Genomic DNA, 25,323 nt, shown 5'->3' with positions numbered 1-25,323 from the left:
AGACACACACACACAAACTCCAGACTGTTGGTGTTTGCAGAGGTTCAGGAGTCTGGGGATTTTAGGGTGTGAGCTCTTGGAGTGCGTGTGGTTGTGTCGTTCAGATCATAATTGGAGGTTGATGGTCATAGTAACTCAACAGCCCCATCTGTTGGGGGGGGTGCTCTGGTGCATTGTTTTTCTCTCTAGGTGGACATGGTGGATAATTACTCGGCTTTCCTTAAAAATGTCTTTACATTTCCTCTTGAATCAATTTCTGATGATTGTTCTTTTATTTTCCTCCTTCTTCTCTCTTTATCTTTCCTCCTTCCTTCCTGTCAATCACCTTCTGTAATGCCTTGCTCATGGGTAGCATGACCGTCCAGCAGCATCTGAGCACTGGATTGCTCTCCACAAGGCAAATGTTAATTATATTCTTTTTCCCCCAGAACTGTGATTTTCTTTTGGCAAATAGCTTGATCCTAGCTCCTCACTGTAGTGATTGACACTCAGTTAAACCAATCAATGATCAGCCTTCTGTGGACAGTTGATTTTACTCCTTGTTGTGCTTCTGTGTCTTTATATAGTGTCTTCTGTGAATCACTGATCAATATCATCATATTGGTTATCGTCAAAATAGTGATATGTAGTCTGTGTGTTCAGGGATGTAGTGGACTATGTAGCTTTTTTACTCAAGGGGACAGTTTGCCCCAAAATCAAAAATAAATGTTTTTACCCTCATGTTTAGTGCTATTTCTCTATGTAGTGTTGAAGATATCGGGCGTAGCGTTTTCTGCCTTCTCTTGAATATAATGGATCTAAATGGCACCTGGCTTGAGGTGCTCAAAACACAAAAAAACTATACTTGAAAATCTTTACAGCAATGTCTCTTTCCAGAAACCATGACGTGGTTACTCAAGATAATCCGCAGTTTCATGTGGGAACTATTTTATTTTTACCAAATTACACCCACCAACCGCATCACTTGGCAGAAGGAAGCATGCATCTACTGCTTGTTCATTTAGCACCACTGAGCTAGCTAAAGTTACACCTTAGCCGAGGAGGACACTTTTGATGTTTTATCTTGTGCTGTCACAAGCATGAGCCTCTCATCCATGAGTAGATGCACTCTTCCTTCTGCACAGTGAGAAGTTTGGCAGGTGCAGTTTAGCAGAAAGAAATTAGTTCCTACATTAAACACAGCAAGGTCTGTGGATTATCTTTAGAAACCAGGTCATTATTTCTTTGCTGATAAGTTTTTCAAATGTTTGTTTTTTGGCACCTTGAGCAACACAAACAGAGTGCCATCTAGCGCCATTATATTGGAGAGAAGGCAGATATCTCTACGGCTGATATCTCCAGCACTCTGCAACTCGCACTAAAACAATTGAGATTGATAAATAATGCGGCAGATAACAGGAAAAATATGTAGTTTTGATTTTGGGGTGAACTTTCCCTTTTAAAAGGCAGACACAAATCTATATGACAGTAAAATCATTCCACACATAAAGGGTATTCACAGGAAAATTTAGACATTATAAAAGAATGCTTAGCATAAAACGCAATAGACTTTTAGTGGTAGTTTGCAAACTCAGTTCACAGCACACACTTTATATTTACCACTACATCACTGGTTGAGTCCTTCTGTCCTGTCTGTCTGTCTGTCTGTATACATGCACTGTGAATGCACACGATTGATGCCTATCAATTGTCTGTTAGCACATGGAGAGATGTAGCATGCCGGGTGAGAGTGGCCCTGTTCCTCTGCCTCTCTAAACTTTTCTTCTCCACGTAGCTGAAGGAGTATGAGCGCAGCAGACAGTCCAGCAGTTCTGACACTGCAGAGTGGGCTGACGGATCTGCAGCCAATCTAAACCAGTCCTCAAACTGCAACGTAAGTACACCCCATTCCCCCAATACCTTACCCCAAAACCCGTCCTGTTCTACCTCTCGTAACACTCTCACCTCGACCACTCTCACCTTTAAGTTTTTTAGCCAAGGAAGTTGTGAAGGAGGACGGCCATTGTTTTGACATTTGTGTGCTTGGATGTGTGTGTTGATTCAGATGTTAATGAACTCAGCTTGTTTTATTCGCTTGACGTTTACAGTTTAAGAACAATCAGCGTTTAGATTTCCCTTTAATGTGTTTAAAATGTTTCGAATTTTGAACAGCTTTAATGCCATTGCATTTACCACCTTCACTTAACTTTTTTCGTGCCTTCTTCTCCCTTTTATCTCCCCTTCTCTCACTGCTCTTCACTCACTGGCCAAACTTAAAATCCAACTTTGCACATGCATCCTCTCCACCATGTCATGTGCATCTTGATAGTATGGTTGTTACCTCTGTGAATCTTGGCCCGTCGCTTACCTCGTTTTTCTGGCAGTCTCAGTGAGATGTATGCAGTATGTTTTGTGTCCTTCCATGTTTTAATGATCAGGTTGGTCCTGTCATGTGCATTTGAAATATGTTCTTGACAAAGTTAAAACTGGCTGCTGTAGTGACAAGTAAATTGTTGTATGGAAATGTAGGTCTGGTCTGTTTCCATCAATCAGTTGAAATTATAACTTGCGGAAAGCCAAGTGGAGAGTCACACAAAATCTACCCGAATCCCCTTGAGGCATAAACTCTTGTTAGCAGTGATTTTGTCAGCTGTGATCTGTGGAGACAAGGCCTCCGAAACCTCCCTGATCACCTTTTGAGTGAGTCGAGACCTCTGAGGATGCTTTGTGTTGTGGAGCTGGAGCTAAGACAATCATGTTCTGTTGAAAACAGTGACGATCTTTCAGTTATTTATGTAGTGCGTGTGTTTGCATTTGTTGATGTGCTTTTTCCTTTTGTCAATGTAGGTCAGCTTTGATGCAGATTCACCGTGGTCACGGCAGCTTTCTATTAGTTCTGTACTGTATCGCATCATATGGGAATAGCATGCAGTCTCACACACTGACCCACTTTTCTTAACAGGAAATGACTTTATCCAAACACAAAAATTCCAAGTACTCTGAAAATAATCCCCCGCACATATTTGTTTATTTCTATTTTGAAATGTGCCACTAATTCCCAACTAAACAGCACTGACATTTTCTGAAAAATAGTTTCTTGCATACAATCTTATCCACTTTATGTGTGCATTTCATGTTGTTATTGTTAAAGGAATACTTCAGTTATTCATGCCGTGTTACAGTGATTTTTTTTCCTTGCATGCCTCAGATGAGCGAAGAATCCCAAAATGGAGAAAAATTCTTGATGAATTAAAGTCATAGGGGTCCGTGTCTAACAACAGCAAAACTACCTAAACATCTGTTTGCAAATTCTCACACAACTTGTACGGTTTAATCAGTCATATTTTTGCAGTCAAATGCTCAGTACGTCTCAAAGAGACAGCCCTTTCCAACTGAAAGCTGTCTATGTTCTCTTCAAACCAGACTTATTCACAAAAACTGTAGTTTTACGTTGTTGAACACAGGAGCTGCTAGTCTACCACTGCCTCCAACACTTAATTTCTTTATGTTATTTTCTGAGTTTGATGCTTTAAACGGTTTGATTTTGCAAAGTCACACAATAACACAAATAAACTAACTGATCGAGGCAGTGATGGACCAGCAGCTCCCATAGTAAGCGAGGTAAAGTTATTCTTTTTGTCAATGGAGTCTGACTTTAAGGAGAGCATAACTAAGTTTCACTCTTAGTTTAGTTCCCCTTTGGAAAGGCCTGTCTTTTTGGGATGCACTGAGCAATAAATGAGACTTAAAATAAGAATTATTCTGCACAAGTTGTGTGAGAGATTATTAGCGCATGTTTTGACATAGTTTAATGGTTGTTAAACATGTCAAACACTTCAGCTGATCAAGAATTTCCTCTTTTTTGGGGGATTTTTTTGTTCACTGTGGGAGCAATTCGGAGTAACCCGGCATGAGTAAATGGTAATCTGTTGATTACAGATTGTGAAATAAAATGATTATAGTGTAAAATAAATAAGGATTGACTATAGTGTATAATAATTGAGGATCATAATTTAGAGTATATTTATTTTTTTAATTAATTCATTTATTTTATTTATTTGATTTTGCTGTTGTTTTGGGTTATCGTTTGGTTGATATAGGATAGGCAAAAATAAGCCTTGGGCCTCAGCCTATTCCTTTTTTAGTTATTAACTGAGAAAATGTGTATTCAGTAATCTTTGTTTTTCATGATATATGTAAGCAAAATAAGTTATTCATTATCAACATCATCATCATCTGGGTGATGAACTATTCCTTTAAAGTAAATGACAGGTTGATCCTGCAGTGTTCACACAGATTTATCTTAAGATCCTTCATAGAGTCGCATTTCCATAATCGCTATTTCTTTTAAGTAGATGAATATGCTGCAGTGATAGATGCTTGACTTTTACACATTCATAACTGCCCCTGCGACTCTTCATCTTAAGTGATTTGATCCTTTGCATTCATAAACTCAAGAAAATCAGATCTACATGTCTATTACTGTAACTGAATCCGTAAAAGCATGAATAAAGACTCATGCAAAGTAGTTTTATCATCAAGAGTCCTTATTTAATTCTTCTTCTGCGTAATGATTGATGATTTCCTTCAGTATGAAAAATAGGTCAATTATGCCATACACATCTTTAGCACAAGCTCCGTCTGGCTGTTTGATGTGGGTGTGTGAATTTTGGATGCTGATCATCTTATCAGCCTGTCAGCCCTCATTTAACCCCTCCGCTGCCAGCTGCTCACTTCCTGTGGGGAGAGAATTGATCGATTGGGGGGTTTCACAGACAGGGGAGAGGATGCAAGAGTTACTGAAGGAGTATTGTTTAGAGGAACACACAATTTGGCTCTGGAGGCTGGGAACATATGCAAGAGCTGAAGGCAGAGAGGAAAGAAGAGAGAGAAAAATAGAGACGATAAAGACTTTGCACTTACCCCCAGGCCCTGAACAGGGGGAGTTGTGTGTCGCCCCCTTCACTCCAAGTTCCAAAATTGGCCACTTCAGGAAATATTGCTGCTCTGCTGGGACCTCTATTGGTGTCACGTACTGCCCCTTCCTTCCCTCTAATGAATGGAATTAGGTCATCCCCAAATTCAAATAAAAGTCTTGCGTGTCTGTGTCCGCCTATATACAGACACGTTAATACACAGTTCATGGTTGTAGCCTACACATTTGCAATATACAATCTTTGGCTGCTCTGTGCCTTTCTTTGATGCTGTCTGTCTTCCTCCGGCGATCGGAGCCCACATTCCAGGGCTGGCCATTAGCGATGTGGGGGCCAAGGCAGGGTCAGAGGGGCTCAAACGCTGGGATTGTTCTCCATGCACAACACGCCTTTTCTCTGCTAGCTGTGCAGCACGGCACTTCCAAACAGTCCCTCATTCCTCGGAGCTGAATTCACTTACGGGCTGCATCTGTATTTGCCAGCATATGCACACATGGGAGAAGATATTATTTTGGATCTTGCATGCATGAGAATGTGGTTCACGCGCTATGGATTTGTGGCACCCACTCTTGCTAACCTGCTGGATGTTAACACAGAAAACCTGCTGTTTTGTATGAGGTGGTAAGTTTTTCAGGCGCTCGTAACTGATTGTTTAGGTTTTTTTATGATTGTCCTGTTTTTGTGGTGCAGGATGACGTACAGATTTTGGTGCATCATGAGGATGTTTTATAAGTTTTCTAAGTTTAACTGCATCTCCAAAGTTATGGGAAAGATCCTCAAAGTAATCTGTGAAGTGAGATGGCAATTGTGGCTGTGGAATTGTTGCTTTGACCTTGTTTTTGATGGCGCCTTTTCAGACCTGCTTGATTCATGGCCGCCTATGTCTGGCTCTCTTTCTGTGAGTGTCTCTTTTCCCCTTTTTTATGTGGCCATTTGCATGTATAGTGTTCCTCAGCACTGGGGTAGGACTTATATATCATTGTCGCCTCTTTACTATCTACTTGTCCTTTTCTGAGTCTTTTGCACAAGATGAACAACTCATGTGGGTTAACTATGAAATTGCCAGGACAGTTGTCCTGCACACAGTTATCGGCACATATAACATAGGCAGAATCCAGGGTTTCCCATGCATTCATTTATTTGAGGCAGCCCACCATGATTAAAACATGTGCTGCCACAAATAGATCTTTTTTTTTTCCAAAGTTGGACTGTTCATTCGGAGCACTGTTGAAATATATATACCAATTGGTTATTCATTGCATCAGGCGCATTGAAAGAGAAACTTAACTGTGCACACTGGGGTCTAAAAGTTTGTATTCCTTCGCAGCAGCTGCTCCTCTCTTTTACAGATCTGATCTGATTTTTTTGAGCATCACAGCCACCGCAAAATGATTTGTTTCACTTTTGGGATTTGATCCATTATGTCATGCTTCATGCGCTACTGAGAAACTCTAATAGGAATGAACCCTTAACACTGTATCTAGTACTCTTTTTACATCTATGGGTCTGTGTGCCTCTGAAAAACCTGTGTTTGGAGGGCCATACAGCCTAAACACTTCGCCCTAAACCTCCCCAGCAAGAGTCGGAACACCCTACCCCTAGACATGAACACTTGAAATCAAGGATTAAGGGTAAAGTTGTAGGGGCAAGGAGTGTACTGAGATTGGGCCAAAGTGTCCTCATACTCAGTAATAGTTATTAAGCGGGACCAAGATGCAGGAGTGGACTCCAACCCAAACTTTGTGATCTCACAACCTTCTTACCTCCTCTTTCATCAGTCCTCTCTGACACTTGTTATTGCGTGACATTCTCTGAAGCTAATACACTCGAGCATCGTCCAGAGCAAATGGAAAGTTGAAGGAGTCACAGACTGTGGCCAGAATTGTGTGGTTCAGTTGAGGGATTGTCCAGGAGAGCTAGGCTGAGACACAGTAGAGTTATGGTTTTTCAAAGCCTATTTCTGCAGCTTTTTCAGAGGCCAAATGATTGGCTATAATACCCTAGTTCTGGTCTGCTGAGCTGATAGGACAGATGACCTAAAAGATGATCGTGCACCTCTAACAGTGGCAAAGTGGAGGCAAGTTTGATAGAATGAACTTGCACAATGCTATGTCGATTAACGTGTTATTTCCTTTTCTACCTTGGTGATGGTTCATGAGGTTTAACAACACCCCCCTCGCCTGCAGGAATCAAAATATCACAATGTTGCGAAGGTGGTTCGGTGCCATCAAAGAATTGTGGACAACGTCATATCTGTTCGCTCCAACCAACCAAACCACACTTATTAACATCTCCCCACTGTATGTCAGCAGCCTCTGAGCCAGGCCTGTGGTCAACAACAGTGAGAAAGTGGTTTCTTCCTTGTTAGTTTTTGAGCTGCAGGAGAAGAGTGCATTTTATAAGAGCTGAGCCCTGCAGGCCTTGTGTACATGAGCGTGCATGTGTGTCCCTTTGCAAGCGATGCAGTCAACCTCAACCGTAGAGCTGGCAGCTTGTGACAAGAGAAGGGGTGTTGCTGTGGAAACCAGCAGCAAATAGACACAAATTAAAGTTGTTTGAGCTCTATGATAATGATGCTAGTTCCTGCCAGACAATCTTTAGGCATAAGCTGGGCTCATCATCATCATCATCACATGGAGACTATGCTCACACACATGCAGCTTGGGGAGTGTGTTTGTGTGTGCTCTGGTTGGGAGTTGGGTCTGGATGTCTGTGGGTGATGAAACTATTTGTGACTTCATTACTCAGTCTCTTTTCCACTCCACTACGCTGTGTTGAGAGTTTAAATGCAATGGAGAGGCAACATAGCACTAAATAGAGCATTTATAGTTTTACTGTTTCAATGTTTCATTCAGTTGTACATATTTTTGCACCAATTACTGGTTCATCCGGTTCATTATTTCAGTGTATTTTTTTTTTTTTGTTTACTGTCAATATGAACTTCAAACAATGCGGTTTGCCATCACCATCCCTCCAACCCTCCATTTCTCACCTCACTAACTTTGACTCCATCCTAAACAATGCTCCCATCTGTTGGCATCTTGAAAATCTCACAATATGTTTGTGTTTTATTGCCATACTACTTTTATATTAAAGCAGGTCAATACAAAACCATGCATTTATGTTATATTTGCATTAGTGGAATGTTAAAGGGCTAGTTCAGATTTGTTTGAGTGAGGTTGTATGAGGTGCATATTCATAGTCAGTGTATCGCCTACAGTACATGGTGGTCTATAGCCCCCCCAGTTTGGAGAAGCAAGCAGGAGTGCTGACACAGAAGCTCTGTAATGTACTTCTGTGGATGAGGGGCAGCAGTGAAACATATTTTAGCCACCTTAAAAAAATCATTTTAAGTGTAAGTGTGTATATTGACAATATTTTGTAAATAACTACAAAAAGTAACAAAACAACCACAAGGACACACGAAATGGCTACAAAGTGACACAAAATGACCCAACAATATACAAAAATACCTAAAAGAAACCAGAACTTCTACAAAAAGACATCAAAAAAACACAAGGAGATCAAAAAAATGACAGAAGAAAAAATGACAAAATGATGCCTAATGACTACAGAGTTGTGTGTCCTGCTTCTATGAAGGAGAGGTGGTGGTGCCCTGCATATTTGTGCCCAGGGGCCTGTTGTCTCATAATCCATCCATGATTATGGCAGCATTGATAAAATGCTGTTCACTGTGGATTTGGGGATATTTTTAAGAACCAGAGCACACAGAGGAACGTTTGCAGAGGTGTACTTATTGGGTCAAAAGAGAGATGCGTAGGAATACCAAAGTTTTACAGTTGAGCAAATTTAGTGCCAAAGGAAAGGGATGTCTGACGGCGAGGTAAAGCGGCAAAAATATTTGTAGTGTAGCGTACACTTAAAACTTTTTTGAGTGGCTAAAATATGTTTTGTTGCTAACCCCATTGATGACAGTACATTGCTTAGCTGCCATGTTCGTACTACAGCCTGTTTCTCCAAATGGGGGGCGAGCTGACTGCCATCTACTGGAGCTAAAACACTGACTATAGATACGTACCTCACACAACCCCAGTTTTAAAAAAGTGGAACTATTCCTTTAAGCTGGAGATAAATCTCCTACTTTTATCAGTTTTTAAAAAGTTATCTAATTGAGAAGTGTTTGACTGTCTGTCCCTTTTATCATATCATCCCTCCCTCTGTCTCTTTCCCACCAGTCTCGTGAGCAGTCAGACGATGAGCAATCAGAGGACTCTGTGAAGTTCAAACGGCTTCACAAGCTGGTTAACTCCACACGCCGGGTCAGGAAAAAACTCATTAAGGTGGAGGAGGGCAAAAAACATGGTTCTGAAGGTTTGTGACCCCCAATTGTCTGTTTAAATCTGTCAATATTTGTTATATCAGCTAAAGAATGTCCATGTGATGTATGTTATGTTCAAGGCCACGAAAATCTGTTTTGGGCACTAAATTGAGCTGTTTGTCTTCACTAAAATGAGATTAAAGTTCAGTCTTGGTAAATATTGTTGTTTTCAACTGAGGGATATTGGAAATTAATGACTTACAATGTGTGTGTGTTAAAAATCAGGATTTATTTTTTATGCCAGTGTATTACATTTTCATCTGTCATGGGTTTTGCCTAATACTCAGACTTTAAGAATGTGTTTTGAAATTTTTGCAGGCTAGCTGTGGTTTGGGAAACCACAGATGGGTCATGAGACTACTCGGAATCTGATTTCTAAATCCTCCTGAGTGACAAACTATATAAGGTTTTCTGTCTTCTTTAGATTTCCTGAATCTGGAGTCACCTCCCACCTGTGAGGACAACACAGCTCTGTACACAGGGGTCTTAAAGAAGCCCCCTTTGCCCCAGGAGATCTCCCTGCCCTCCCTCACCCAGGATCAACTCTCTCTGGATGGCGACACAGACAGCCTGACTAACTCCCCTTCCTCCAGCAGCCTGGACACCTGGTCCGGACACAAGCTGGTGAAAACCTTCAGTAAATCTTCCAGTACTCACGGCCTCATCCGACCCCCCAGGAGAACCCCGGTTGGTTCTGGGGGCCTGGGAGGCTCCGGCGCAGGAGGTAGTGGCTCCTCCTTCTCAGAGCTGGATGGCTGTGGATTGGACGACGACGGAAAGCTGTCACGCTCCACGACCGACGGCGAGATGCGGAAGGCGCTGAGCTCCATCTCCCATGGGGTAAGTAACAACGAGGCTCTCTACGCCTACTATGGCCTCACCAAACCCCGCCCCAAACCCCACACCCAGTCCCGCCTCCTGATCTCCCTGGAAGACGCTCCACAGGGCAGCCCCAAACACCACCCTGCCAACCGGCACCACGGCAGCTGGACGCACCGGAAACCTGACCCCAACTACGCTTACTCCACCAAGCACCTACTGTACCAACGCTCGCGCAACGCCAAGACCCCTATCTCCCCTCTGTCTGTCACCCCCTCCTCCCCTGCCCGCTGTGATGTAGCCAAATCAAAAGGTTTTGGAAGTGGGGGAGGTGGCTGGGTGTTCCCCTCTCGCAGGCTGCGTGGTCGAACGGCAGTCAGTGAGCTGAACATCACCTATGTGGTAGAGCGGAGCCTGTACGGTCACCTCAACTGGGCCCAGCTGGTCCGCCCGGTTACCCTCAGCCGCGCTGAGCGCCGCTGTCTATTGGAGGAGGACCGCGAGGCGGACAGGAAGTGGGCGGCCAGTGTGGACCGCTGCACCAAGCGTGTGCTCTTGCGCATCCAGCAGAAGTCTGTGAGTTCAGACCATGAGGTTGAAATCGACCGCCTCGTGTGAGCGGGACTCGGTGCTTCAAAGTTGCAGAATAGCTCAGAGGTTATAGCGGAAGGTACAGCAAACATACACACACACACACACACACACACACACACGTCAGGTTAAATGACGTCAACTTATTCATTTGATATGGTCCGTGTGAGACATCCGCATCAAAGCATTGTAGCTGTGCTCATGTATAGAGAAAGGCCAGGGGCTGGTGTATCTATCACAGACTTAACTGCCCTGAGAGAAATGTCTCCTTCTCTGACCTTTTGGTGTATGCCTTTGGCTTTAAACCTTTTTTACTTCAGCTGAATATGAAATGATTATGGAATGTGCAGTGGCCCACTTGGGAGGTTAAGTTACAGCGGAGGTTTTATAAGTGCCTTTTTATAAATGTCAGATCCCTGAAGAACACTGGCACAGTCACTCTGATCCTCGGGGGCAAAAGAGATGTTGTACAAGCCTGGAGCTGCTCATCTGTAGAACTGCACTGTGTAGCCTCACAGGCGTATTCAGTGAATGGCCTTATTAAGTCAAAATTAAAGGAACAGTGTGTGAGATTTAGGGGGATTTAGTGGTGTCTAGCGGTGAGGATTGCAGATTGCAAAATGCTGAAACTTTTCCTGATTGTAATTCCTTCTCTGTTTATTGTTCACATTCGGTAATTCAGCTGGTACAAATCAATGTTTCTCCAGAGCTATTTTGCATGTCGGAGATGGCTCGCTTTCACGTTAGAAAATCAGTATTTTTCCAATGCTGCTCGTCACAGAGGGGCAGCTAACTGCGTTGGCCTACGCCAAATGAGAATGGCCCTTTCTAGAGCTAATGTTTAGTTTTTCCATTCTCCTTGGACGATGACCCGCTCCCTTTGTAGATATAAATGGCTAATTTTCGAAAACATGTAAACTCATATTTTCAGGTGATTACACATTAAAAAAAAACATACTAATTATATCATATTCCATTTCTTCCAATAAACTCTCCTTAATCCTACACACTGGACCTTAAAGTGACTGAGTGGTCTCTACGCGTATCAATTTCCAAATTAATTTTAAGACTGAATATAGCAACAAATATGCAGAAACAACAGAAAAAAAAGGCTTAACTACTAATTCATATAGTAGAGAATGTAAAATCCAAGTGTATAATTTTCTAACAACCAGCATGAAAACAGTCTGGTTGCATCTCACTAGTAAGTCACTTGTTCAGCACATGCATCAGCCCGTGCGTATCAGCAGAAGTAGCGACACATACTCTAGGTGGTGATATAGTGGAGCTATCCTGCAGCTTTGAGGGTACCTGAATCCTATCGTGTTCTAGTGAAATCACCGGAGGTCGTTCTCATCCAAAAACTCTCCAAAAAACTCCACTTTTTTCTGTTGTTGCTTTTCGTGTTCTTTTTTGGCCCGTGCCTCTATGGTTGCAGATGTGATTTTTTTTCTCTTTAGTTGTTTTTCTTTCCTATAATTATCTTTGAGAGACATTTTTTCTGGGTGCATGTCCATTCCATCGAACATCGCCATTACATTCAGAGTTCTTTTTTTTGGACGTCGCTTCAAACATGTTTGTTCTCCAAACTGTGCTTTTTTTCCTGGGAAGTTGTGATGTGGACTGCAGCTGTGGACATCTAATATATAAAAAAACTCTTTTCTGAAAATGCAATGCCTTCTCACATGGAGGATCTTCGTCCGGGGTTTGTGGGAGTTTAGTCGAGCAATTTAGAAGTAATGACTTCTGAAGCAAAGGATAAATACTATCAGGTGCCTCACTTGAAACGATATGGAAGACAAAAAAAGGAGACAAGTATTTGAATTTTACCAGCCACTGAATACTTGATATTAAAATTTAAACACCACTGAGTGCATTGCATTGGATAGTATTACTTTGAAAATCATGTATCTGAATTAATTATTTTTGAATGCACCTCTGTGAAATTTAAGTGTGAAATTTCTTGATTTGCAATTAGAAAATCTGAATTTGAATATATTTTTATCAATGTTCCCAACTTCAGATTTAAAAATTCAAAATTCAGAATTTCAAAAAAAGGATAGCCTGGATGTTGCCATTTGATTTTTTTTTAAATTTGAATTTGATCAATTGTGAGCAATGAGAATCTTCTTTTTAAAAATTAAAATGATTTTTTTCTTCTTTTGAAACTTGATGTGTGAAATTTTTTAATTTGCAATTTCCAAAAATGTTTATGAAGCCAAATCCAAAAATGTAGGTTTCAAAATTAAAAAGCAAGCAGTAAAATCAACTTAAGACTCAGGTTAAAACTTAAATGCAGAAACATTTCACCCAGGACAATTCTTTGTTCGCAAATTAATTTTTACTTAAATCTGAGCTAACCTGGCATCATTTGATATTCTGAAACTTGAATTTTTGCATCTGAATTTGTGAACATTGAAAAAAACAAACACCCAAATTCAGCTTTTGAAATTTCAAATCGAGGATTTTTGTATTTTAATTTCAAAGAGGTGAATTCAGAACAAATACATACAGGTACATAGTTTTCAACGTGAAATATATATTAAGACCATAAATTTAGTGGTGTTATACTTTTAATTTTAAGTATTAATTTGCAGTTAAAATTCAAATACCAATGTCCCTTATTTGCTTCCATAAACCAAGACTGTTTTTGGCAGATGCCTGTGTGCGTGTCTGTGTCTACATGTTTGTGTGTGACCTCCTGCAGCACTTAGGGAGGATTCAAAAAGTTAAAGCCAGCTTAGTGATAATAGGATCCTGGATCTCTTTTCCTCTCATGTCACAGTTCCCCTTTGTGTCTACCCCTTATCTATATGAAGTCAAAAAAAATCTCCATATCACCCTGTCCTCTCCGCAGAAACAATTTACTCCCCAAAAAATGTTTCTGATGAGAATAACATTTTGTCAGCGCTAAGCACCCTATATGTTGTGCATGTTTGCATACTAAGCCCCGTTTTGCATTTCTCATAATTAACCACAAGACGTTTTGCATCAAGCTGAAATGCAATGACTATACGTTAACTTGTAAAACTACAGTTTCATATTTTAACTCGGCCACATCAAGAAAGATTTCATTTTCTCCAATATTTTCTCCAGGGATTTAAGCTTTAAAGTAAATATGAGCAAGTTGTTGGAGCCGACTGCGTGCTCGCCACGGTCAGTAAACAGCTCATTAGCCTCGGACCGTGCAGTAACTCGCAATTTTAAAGAGGAGCTCGTATAACAGTTTGTGTTACATCATGTCTGTTGGCTGTCCACAGGTCCCATATGACATCATGCCCCCACATACATGCAAACCATATACCCATGTACATTAATCAAAGTGCTGCCTGTGTTGTGTCAAGCATGAATCATCGTGAGTTGACCCTCAGTGGGTGTGGATGGGGGAGATCCTGTAGCGTGACCTTCTGAATGTGACTCATTTGATTGTGTTTTGGCTTCCCCCGCAGAGAACGTGCAGCTTCGGAGGCTTTGACCTGTCCAATCGCTCGCTCCATGTGGTCAACACTGGCTCGGAGGCCAACGTAAGTGCTGGCAGCTTGTGAATTAGAGGAGGCCGCGAGGAGGACAAGCTGAAGTCTCCTGTCACGCTAAATCACCCATTCTGCTTTTGTTTTTGTTATCTCCCTGCCCTTTGTCTTCCTCCTGTCCACTGATTCATCCCCTTCTCGCTCTTCTCTCTGTCATCTCCTTTCTCCCTGCCCACCCTTTTCCGTTCTCCCTTTTCTGTCTTCTGATGGCAGAATAAAGAACAAGAGGCTATTTACAGAGAAGTGGTCAAATCCCCCACCACGTCTCGGATCTCACTCGGCAAGAAGGTCAAATCGGTCAAGGAGACGATGAGGAAACGCATGTCAAAGAAGTACAGCAGCTCCTTGTCTGAGCAGGTTAGACATAACACACACAAACGCACACATGGATGCAATTTTTGAACACTTTATTTGTAAGAACTTCAGATGGCATAAAAAATCTGTAGGTGTTCCATGTTTTTAGGGCACATGAGGTACGTAACCATAGCTGAACCTTAACTGTATTTAAAATGGGGCAGCTAAAGCATTAACAAATCCACACATTATGCGTTTAATCCTGAAAACATTGAGCCAAGCGCAGCTGTAAAGAAAAGCTACCAATGTTCTGCAAACATTTAGAGGATGTTTTGCAGTGTAAGCCACATATTCTGTCCACAGGCTGTGAGTGGGTGGGAGTATTTGTGTTAGTTACAGAATAAACACAGAGCGCTAAAACACACTCACATTTGGATCTCTCCCTGGGCGCAGTGTGTAGGGTGGAGTGTGTGCTTCATGCTGAGCTCATGGAGTGATGCAAGTCTCCCCGAGGCGAGCTCTTAGGAAATGGAGACTTGAAGTGTGAGGGAGTATAATGGCTGTCTCATCTGCACTGGCCTAATTTTTCTGGGCATCCAGTGGCTCTGGCTCTGGCAGTGGCCTGTCCGGCCCTGCAGTTTGATGTTGCCCTGCAGAATGTGTCATTAAGGCACAGCTGAACATCTGTCCATCACGGTGGTCTCGACACGGTGACCCACATATCCTGGCATGAGTCATGGAGCCATTGGTTGGGGAAGAAATTGACAATGGCTCAAGCATGGCAATTTTATGGACCACAATGCCACCTAGTGGATAAATGAACTACATATAACACAGTACAGGTGATATTAATGTAGCCTGTTGATGTATGTTATTGCTTAATCCTTTGAAACTTGAGCAACATAAGAAGTGGCCCAAAAAATAGCTAGAAATTAGTTAAAAGTTACAAAAAGTTACCTGGAAATATACAAAAAAGGGACATAAAAACAAAAACAATAAGGAAAATCTTAAGAGAGCTAAAAAAAATAGAAATATACCTTTTTAAAAAAATGTAACATGTTAAATATAATAAATGTAATGTATATAGTTATTAATCTAGTTTTCTGGTTAGCAGCTGAAAAAAATCCATCCATCCATTCGTCTGGACTTCTTATGTTCCTTGCGCCTTGATTAGATGAGGTTAGACTGAATTAGTGGAAGGTCTTTTGGCTTAATTGGAAAATGGCGCTAGTTTCAGCTGAGCATTTTCAGGTGAGCTTGGCCGAGGTCGTCAAATACGAACGCTTTGGTTTCGTGGTTTAATCTGACTGTCAACCAAAACCGTTGGTTTTAGACAACCTGGAAATGAGACTCAATAGTCAACTATCTTTCTCTCTTGTTACATACAGCACCTTTAAAAATCACAACATTTATATTTCATTTTTTATTTTACAATTTTTATTCATTAATTTTTTTATTTACAAAGAGTTATCAACCCATAAACCTTTTTCAGTCCACTCCTGTCTCATCCCACACACCTCTTTGATGGGCAGCAAGTGACCAGTGGAATTATGAAGCAGTCGAAATGTACAGTACAAATTGGTAAATAAAATAGTCACTTAGAGAACATTAGTAAAGGTAGTTCAAGTTCTGATACATAAAATAAGCAGAAATAATGAGAAACAAAAAAGTAGTCGCTGATGTCCAGGATATCAAGCCCGACTATTAAAGACCTGAGGAGGGAAGGACGAGTAGTCCTAGCCTGTGCAAGCACACACACACACATCTTTATGTACATTTAAATAAGGGGATCTTATACAGGGGCTGGCTGTATATGTGTGGCGGGCAGGCAGTAAGGCATGCAATCACAATCACATTTGTGGTAAAAACTCAGTTTTATATTTATATGCCTGTTTTTTCCCGTGAAAAAAGTACTGTCAACCCTGTTACTTCTTTCCCACACTCTCCACCCATGATCTTCACCTTTTCTTTGTTTACTCTGTTCCCCCCGTATCATTTCCTCTGTATCTTCTCCCCTATGTCCTTTCACTACTAATCTGTGTCTCTCTTTGTCTGTCTCTGTCTTTTAGTCCAGTCCAGATGGAGCTCCTGGCTCCCCTCAGTCCCCTCAGCCCGACACCGACTCTCTAGAGAAGCCCAAGCTGAAGGCAGGAGGCTCAGTGGAAAGTCTGCGTAGTTCACTCAGCGGACAGAGCTCAATGAGTAAGACAAAAATCAAGTACTTGTTAAGACTGATACAGTATTTTTATATGGATTTAGGCAGTAAACAGTTGGTTTTATGTTTATTGACATCTATAATTAGAGAAGTTATGAGGAATGTTTTTGCTCTAACAAAACATCCCTTCAGCCTCTACTCCATCATTTCTGACCACTCTGTCTTGATATTATTTTACACCTTTTCATTCCACTTTATACTTTGACTCCATTACACTTCAGAGGCAAATATTGTACATTGTATTTCACAACATTTATCTGACAGCTTTAGTTACTTTACAAATTTAGATATTTTTGCATAAAAATCATGAGAAGAGTTTATAAAATATGATTTTTTTTTGTTAAATTATATTACAAAACCGTTTATACAGTACAGCTGCAACAGTGAATCTGTTGATTCACAGAAAATTATTTTTTCTTCTTTTTAATTTAAGTTTTATTTTATTTTTTTGAATAATTTTGAGGATTTTTTTCTTCAATCATTTTTAGTTTTGGGGTGTCATTTTCTCTCTCTTTTTTGGAATATGTGTGTGTGATTTTTCTGTTTTGGGTACTTTTAATTTTAACACTTTTAGTACATTTTCCTGATAATACTTACTTACTTTTACTTAAGTAAATTTTTTTTACTTTTACTTTTACTGAAGAAGGATCTGAATACTTCTTCCACCACTGCCTTTAGTTAAAATTAAAGTGATAGCACAGTCATTTAGTTCTAGCATTTCAGTACATGATTATACATCTCATGTAAAAAACATTGTATTTAAGATAAAAGAAATACAAATGGTTGTAATTTAGTCTTTATCTTAGATTGAAGCCTGTTTTGAGTGATGTTTAACACTAGATGGTGCTGGTAACATTTGCTGCTTGCATGTTTATATTGCAGATGCACACAAATTACTTAACCTTCTGGCATCACATGTAAACCAGTCATGATTTTTGTGGAGTGACGGACTTGAAGAGCTCTCCTCTCCCTTGATCACACCCAGTCCCACCAGCTGCCTCACGTGTTGTGATCTCATACAGTTTTCAATCGACCTCTCAGGTCATCTTATCTAATTAAAACATGTAAATATTTCAGCCTGTCTTTGTGGATAAAATACCTTCCATCGTCTCGAGCTCAGGGTGAATTGAAGACTTGGCTGACTTTTCCTAGAACATGCACACAAAAATGCAGGCAAACGTACGGTAATGATTAGGTAGGGAGTGTTGCCTCTCAGATTTCTACACTTTAACATGTTTTCAGCAGGCTTCCCTCAGATACAGAGAGAAACATGCAGGAAATACTTCTCAGAGGATGTGAAATAGGTGTGTTTTGGACTTTAAATTAAAGTTTTCCAATCACTGCAGACACAAGATGTAGCATAAATAAAAGTGTTGACAAATTAAACCAGTGCAGTCTTTAAATAGTTCACCCACGACTTCAAATCTAGTCTTGTAAAGCTACTTGATACATGCATGTTATTGTTCAGTGATGTAGCAGTCAGCTATGCAACGGCTCAATTAAATATCCTGGTGTGTTTGTGTCCAGGTGGTCAGACAGTGAGCACAACTGACTCGTCAGCCAGTAACAGAGAAAGCGTGAAGTCAGAGGATGGTGATGATGAAGAGCCACCTTACAGAGGGCCGTTCTGTGGCCGCGCCCGAGTCCACACAGACTTCACCCCGAGCCCCTACGACACTGACTCCCTCAAACTGAAGGTAAAACACACTTTGGGACATGAACATGATAGTGCACAGGGTATGGATGTCACTCCGGTACACTATTTTACTTTTTCCAAACTAGACTTGATATATTTTTAAAAACCTACAGTGTCAAACTGGGCTCAACGATTTGGAGAAAATATCAAAAAGCGATTACTTTGACTGAAATTTCAATTGCAATATGATTCATGGCATCGGAAGGAATGATCATTTTTGCATCTTTTTTTTTCATTTTCTTTGAAAAATATATCAAGAAGGTCATGGTGTGATCTTTACCAAACAAAGATCTTTTTTCTTGTGTCTGTTAAGTGTGATGTGTAGCTCTGGGCATCTCTGCAACACCACAATACTTAATTCAGAATGTTTTTTTGACACATAGTTTGACTTTGCCAAATAATGTGCCTTCTTGGATTTGGATACCAGTCTATATTGTGATTGTGATATGTTGTGATTTCAATAAAATTCCAACAAATTGTTCAGCCCCAGTGTCTAAGTAAGGTCGTTTTTCCTGAATTCTTGTCACTGTGATTTTCCAGCGTGGTGATGTGATTGACATCATCAGTAAACCACCCATGGGAACGTGGATGGGGCTGCTGAACAACAAAGTGGGCACCTTCAAGTTCATCTATGTGGACGTGCTAAATGAAGAAGAGGAGAAGCCGAAGAGGCCAGTGAGGAGAAGGAGGAAGGGCCGACCGCCAAAACCCACATCAGTGGAGGACCTGCTGGAGCGCATCAACCTCAAGGTACCATTGCCATGAACTGAATTTGCTCATATGTGATTCTTTTCTTTTTCAACAGTGTGAATGCCACAAATCACAAATCTCAATTTTTTTTATCCTGATTTGGGCTGCTTTTGCATTTAGTCCTAAATCGGATACAGGTCTGATTTTTTTCTATGTCTCAGTCTGAAAAGTTAAATCAGAATTAATGCAACTTTTACATCACACTAGATTGTCATTGGTCACAAATTTGTTCTGGTCGGCAGTCACTGGGCGAACAATATGGAAGACAGCTGTGATGAAGGGAGTTAGTGAAGTTTTAGACCTCAAAAGAGGGTTTGTATCGTAACTTTTCTGTTGTGATATCAAAAGAAATGGCCAAACATAGGACTGCACAATTAATCGAGCCTGAATGTTGCGACTGTAGACCCGCAAAATGAAAGTCATTCATTCATCAACCACCGTCATGTATTGTTTGGAAGAATTTTGGATTTAAGAGAGAACAATTCATATGCAAAGAGTGCATGAGATGCTTGCATCAAAGCAATGACTTGTTCAACCACTTAAACCTCGAACTGCAGTGTGATTAATGCATGAAGGCCGAGAGGAGAGACATTGCTCACTTTACCTCACCTTGTTCTTGTCCAGCGCAAACTCAGACATCCATGACAGCAACACTGCAGCCAAAAAAAATGGATCTGAACATAAATCTAAATTGAGCACCAAGGCCTTGCAGTGTGAATGTAGCCAGTGTTTTCAGTGGCAGTTGAGTTTAGTAGATTCACCTACTCTGATTTTGGAAATTGTCCAACGTGAGAAATCCCACCCATCTGGCACCTGAATAGGAGAAAACAAATCTTAAGAAGTAAAAGAAAACATTGTTTTAGCCAAATCTTCAAAACACGTTCGCAGACAAGCAGAGATAAATATAGTGTCTGCAATTACAGGCTGCACAGCTTAGGACGTTTGATCCGACACTGATGCATAAACATTAACACCCACATTCTCACGACCACGCCCCAACAAACAACTCTCATCTTTCATCAAAACCTACACAGAGCTGTGAGCTTGATTTCATCTCCACCCACTCGGGCAGCCAGCAGGCCTCACTTCCCCAAATAGAGAGAAAGACGTTGTGGGCTCAGTGTTTTATCTCCAGCCAGCCTAATGTCCAAGTCACAGATTAAAGATCCAGAGTGCATCGTTAATGTCTCAGCGCAGGCTTTCCAAGCTGTGAGTCTGAGTGTTAGAAATGCATCAGGGCGCTCGTGTCCTCTCAGTCGCCACCAGAGTCTCGGAGTGGGTTAGTTAGACGAAACACTTATACACCATTTTAGAGTTCCCAGTCTACAGCCAATATACTAAGTATCGTTTGGGCTGCTGATGAAAAAGTAGAAATAAATTCCACTTCCACTGTTTTCTCATCCAAGATTAATGATCTTTTCAAGCACCATTTGCATTCAATTTTTCAACTTGTGTCGAAATAATGGTCTATACTTTTTCCGTAGTTGAGCTGATAAGAAAAAGGTTTAAAAAATGGATTGCATGGCTGTGATACACTTGCCCAAACATATATTCAAGATAAAACTAAATGGCTTTTCTGACCTCACAAACAAGACCAATCACAGATTTGACAGCAAATACATTAAAGCTGAAATAAAGCAGATATAAACTAAAGCCTTTATCTTGTTTGTCAATGCTAAAATCAAGTAATTTTCTTTACTGGTTTTAAGGTCAGATAATATTTTACAGTGGCTTGATTTTAATGCCACCTTTTTGGCCTTTTTTTGTTTTGTTTTTGTGTTTGATCATATCACTTCCTCAATTCGTGTTACTTTGAATTTGTAAAGAAAACATTTTTTCTTGCATGCCGTCACGGTTGGAGTCACAGGGGACCGCCTTTAACAACAGCAAAACTTTATCAAGATACATGACGCTGGGGTTTTATGGCAGGAGTTTTCTGAGGGTTTGTAAACAAGGTTTTGATATAGTTTCTGTTCTCAAACATGGATCCATTTGACTTCCAAGTTTTTAAGAATTTTTGGACACGTTTTAAATTCTTCAATGAGAAGGCATACGAGAAAAAGTTTTCTTCACAACTTCGACATAACACAGAGTCAGTAAATAATATACAAATGATCATTTAGAGGATTAGTTCTACCTTTAAGAGCACCTCACTTACTTGTAACCAAGTAGGAATTTCCATTTCTCATGTTTTTGTCTTTTTCCTGTTCACAGTAACTGATTGAGCTTCATTGACTATATAAATACTTTATGGGTCATGACTGAGCTCTCGTAGATTAAAGGAGTGAGAATATTGTTATGTACTTTTTGGTAATGCTTAGCAACATTTGGTTAAACTGGCAAGTCAGCATTTAAAACACACATCAGCAGTGACTGTGTGTAACCATAAAGTGTAAAAATCTCCACACCCCTGTAACTTTTGGGCCGGATGAGTTTTCTACCAAAAAAATCTTTGGATTTGGAACATGTTTAAATTTTTGACAAACTAAAAAAGACAAAGGATGCTGTGAGTGAGAGGAGCCGGCTGCCTGTGTTTGTGTTAGTTGGTGGTCCTTTGTTTAGTCCCGCATCATCCAGCAGAAATAGAACAGTCACACACAGTTTTTTCAGTGTGGACTCCACCATTGTAATTGATGGTCTCGCTGGTGACACACAGTCTATGAGTTCGTCCAACAAAGTGTGTGGGTCACACAAACACGGAGCCCAGTAATATTTAAAGTGGAAGCAGCGTGTTGAGTGATAGTGTCAGCTGACAGTGCACTCACACAGGGCGTGACTAGTTTTTTTGTTTTAGTGTTTTTTTCTTTGTCTGCACCCTCTCAGATATCACGGTGGTTTGGGTGAATAGCTTTTGAGCTTGTTTGTGTTATTGTGTAAAACGTTGTCTTGTGTGGTTGAGGAGTACTTTGATGTAATCGTCTCCACCTTCAGTTCTTCTTGTTACCGCATTACGTTGGCGGGTTTCCCTCTCGGGCCCAGCTAGAACAGCTTGGTATAGTGGCCTCACACTCTACACTTATACTTTTTTTAGTACAGCTAATGTTGCTACAATTCACTTTTATTATATGGCTGTCAACAGAGTTTGTGCCATATTAATGTGTGTCGACAGCTGAGGCAGCCATAACTGAAATAGTCACGACTTAAAGTGGTTACATGTCATCTAAAAATCCAAATCGCAGTTTAGATTTGGCTCACCATCGATAAAAATACACAGTTTGGATGGGACATTATGAGCAGATACCCTGCCCTTTTTTTCTCCTCACCCTACTTCTTTGTTTTGGTCCCATGACTCAGACCCAAAGTGTATTTTTCTTGAGTCCGGTGTATATTTTCTTTGGTCTTATGACACAGTCATTCTTAGCTACTCAAAAGAAACTTAAAACTCAGACGCGACGTTTCTGTCATGCAGGAGCACATGCCCACTTTCCTGTTCAACGGCTATGAGGACCTGGACACATTCAAGTTGCTGGAAGAGGAGGACCTGGATGAGCTGAACATCAGAGACCCTCAGCACAGAGCCGTGCTGCTCACCGCTGTAGAGCTGCTGCAGGAGTACGACAGTAAGTAGGAAAACCACATACCCGTTTTGTATAAATGCGTGGGAACATACTTAACTGATGACTCTCACTCACTCAGCTCTCTGGCTATATAAAAAGGATGTATCATGTCTGTATTTTGATGAGGGTGAAAGACCTGACAGATTGTAGTGTTTACTGGGAATTCTCCAAAAATCTACTCCCTTTCCCTGGAAAAAACATTTGCAGGATCCCACAAATGTGTCTGTGTGCCTGTGTATTAGCTTACTGAAGGCCGTCATATGTACTTAAACAAGTTGCCAACTCCAAGCATGCAGCATACTTGGAGTTGGCAATTTGCACATGATTGGTGTTGTCATTCCTAAGTACTAAAGTACAACCTTAAAATGACATTATTACTGTGTGGCAGTGATACTCAGCTTATGGCCTGGGATAAGGTGTCTGGCAGACTATTTTCTAACTCACATTGAAAATGAATTTATTCACACTGGAATTTTTTTATGTAAATAAGCGCCAGAGTGCATTTGAAAAGTATTAAAATAGAGCTTGTTAGGAGCTTCCACCTGACCCCCCACAGAGGCTGTTTATATATTGATTATTAATGTTTGTTTATTAAGTGACCCCTGTTCTCCTGGCATTTTGTAAAAGTGGTCCCCGGGCAAAGGAAGTTGAGTATCCCTGCTGTTTGGAAATACACTAATTGGTTCTACTTTAAATAACTAACAATAATAACAATAGTAAAAGCAGCATGCAGTTCAGCTGTGTGGCAAATATTTTGAACTCAATTAAATTTCATATCAAATACAACCTAATTTATGTTGACAATTGTCAGGGAATATTGAGTACATTTACATGCACACCAACATTCCACTATTATTCCAAATGTGACAATATTCCAAATTGATGTATGCCATGTAAACAGTATATTTCACCTAAAGAATATGAATTAGGCCTTTTTTTTGGTGTAGCATTTTTCCATTAAAACATGGGAGATGCAGGTCAGGCTTTAGGACCATTCGTTGGACATGTATACAGGCTGGGTCCCCGTGGTTTAACAAGTCCGCCTGCGGTAGGAAACTTAAAAGAAAAAAAACAATTTTGATTCAAAGACACTAAAAGACAAGTGGAAATAAGTGACTCCAGCCGTTCCAGTTTACTATTTTCTGACGTGATAAATGACAAATGTTAAGGCGCGCTAACCAGAGTACACACGGCTGCTTGTAAAGGGGAATATTAGAGTCAATTTATTTTCATTGGCCATATAAATAGCTTGGTAAGAATTAGGGCTCCCCCCTGAAAGTCGGAAACTAAAATTATCAGTTGGAGACCCTCAGTCGACTGAGATCGGGCAGTTTTTTTTCTGTGCAGTTTACTTCTGGGGAAATTTTGGTCTCAAGATATCGTGGCTGTGTGAGTGCTCTCACACTACTCTTTGCAGCCGCGTACATGCAGGCAGCAGCACGGAGGGAGAGAGAGATCCCACTGTACCGTGAAGAAGGTGTGAATTTACAGCTCACAGGAAGTTAATATGATAGTCTCTGTTGTTGCACATTTGCACTGTTTACCATATTAACTAAAAGTTGCTGTTGCACAAAATATCCCGCTGAGCCCTGTTCAAGCTTCAAAACTTAATATGGAAAACAAAACGAGGCATTGAATGTTTGTATATAACAGCCAAATCCCATAATTCTGAGTCAGGTACAGCCCTAGTAGGAATGTTGTCTTCTTTCAGAATAAGGGCAAAATCAAGAATGTTTTGTGCCTTTAATGTAGTCATTTTTATATTTGTAAGAAGTGGTCATTTTATATGGGGTTCCCAGTGACTGTGAGCTGGTGATACCAGAAAGGGGATTCTGGGCGATGGAGTTTTAGGGCTTTATGTAGTCTTCCTGCTGGTTGACTGTGAGCTTGTCCTGAGCATGTGTTGTTGCTGTTGTAAGTGAGAGTAGAGAGTTGACTCGACTCGACTCTTCGTCTTCGTCTCATCATTTCCTGCACTCCCATTATCTCTGCCTAAAGAAGGCATAAGATGCCCCAGAATAATTTCAAAATGGTGAAAAAGTATTCAACCCTAATTTTGATGATGCTGCTCTTTTGTATTTTCAGGCAGCAGTGATCCAGAGCGCAGCGGCCTGTCGGGCTCCCAGGAGAAGCTGCTGTCCGAGGGCCGAGGCCTGGTGGGAGACTCCCCGCGAGACTCCGGGTGCTACGAGAGCAATGAGAACCTGGAAAATGGTAATGACAGCTTTGCATAGCCTACAGACCACCTAGCCTCGGTCTAGCCTCGGTCTAGCCTCGGTCTAGCCTCGGTCTAGCCTAGCTCCGCTGTAGTGCCACAGCGACTCCTTCACCTTTTTTCCTCTGTGGGCCTTCACCTCTGCTCCATCTCTTGCCATGCTTCTGCAACACCTCGTCCATCTCACACCTCTGGACCAGAACCTGCCAATCAAACAGCTCCTTTTGCAGCCCCTAAACCTTTTCCCCTCTAGTATGGGTGTTCCCCTTATCACCCCATAACTCTATAAACTTTAACTATCCTTTCACGCCACTTTCTTTCTTCACCACTCTTTCCATCTTATAGGCATTCAGTGTCAGCAGTGCCAAAGTCCAGTTGTAACTGAGAGGGAGCCAGGTCCAAGA

General features: G+C 41.0%; 1 protein-coding gene across 5 annotated transcripts in view; it reads left to right on the top strand.

Annotated features, from left to right (window-relative positions):
* Positions 1-25,323, top strand: part of sash1a (SAM and SH3 domain containing 1a) — a 224,302-nt gene that overhangs the window by 186,457 nt on the left and 12,522 nt on the right. For 4 of the 5 annotated variants that reach the window (XM_042504112.1, XM_042504117.1, XM_042504115.1 and 1 more), the window contains exons 8-17: positions 1,775-1,873; positions 9,110-9,245; positions 9,677-10,092; positions 14,112-14,186; positions 14,406-14,549; positions 16,556-16,688; positions 18,229-18,398; positions 18,938-19,147; positions 22,557-22,707; positions 24,790-24,918. In XM_042504112.1, coding sequence (XP_042360046.1) covers positions 1,775-1,873; positions 9,110-9,245; positions 9,677-10,092; positions 14,112-14,186; positions 14,406-14,549; positions 16,556-16,688; positions 18,229-18,398; positions 18,938-19,147; positions 22,557-22,707; positions 24,790-24,918 — 1,663 coding nt within the window. The remainder of the gene's footprint in view (positions 1-1,774; positions 1,874-9,109; positions 9,246-9,676; positions 10,093-14,111; positions 14,187-14,405; positions 14,550-16,555; positions 16,689-18,228; positions 18,399-18,937; positions 19,148-22,556; positions 22,708-24,789; positions 24,919-25,323) is intronic. The other variant, XM_042504114.1, reaches the window with a different exon arrangement.

This window comes from Plectropomus leopardus, chromosome 16 (assembly GCF_008729295.1).
Source record: "Plectropomus leopardus isolate mb chromosome 16, YSFRI_Pleo_2.0, whole genome shotgun sequence".
NCBI classification, from domain to species: Eukaryota; Metazoa; Chordata; class Actinopteri; order Perciformes; family Serranidae; genus Plectropomus; species Plectropomus leopardus.
Note: the sequence above shows the minus strand (reverse complement) of the source record. Positions and strands in the feature narration are given on the sequence as shown.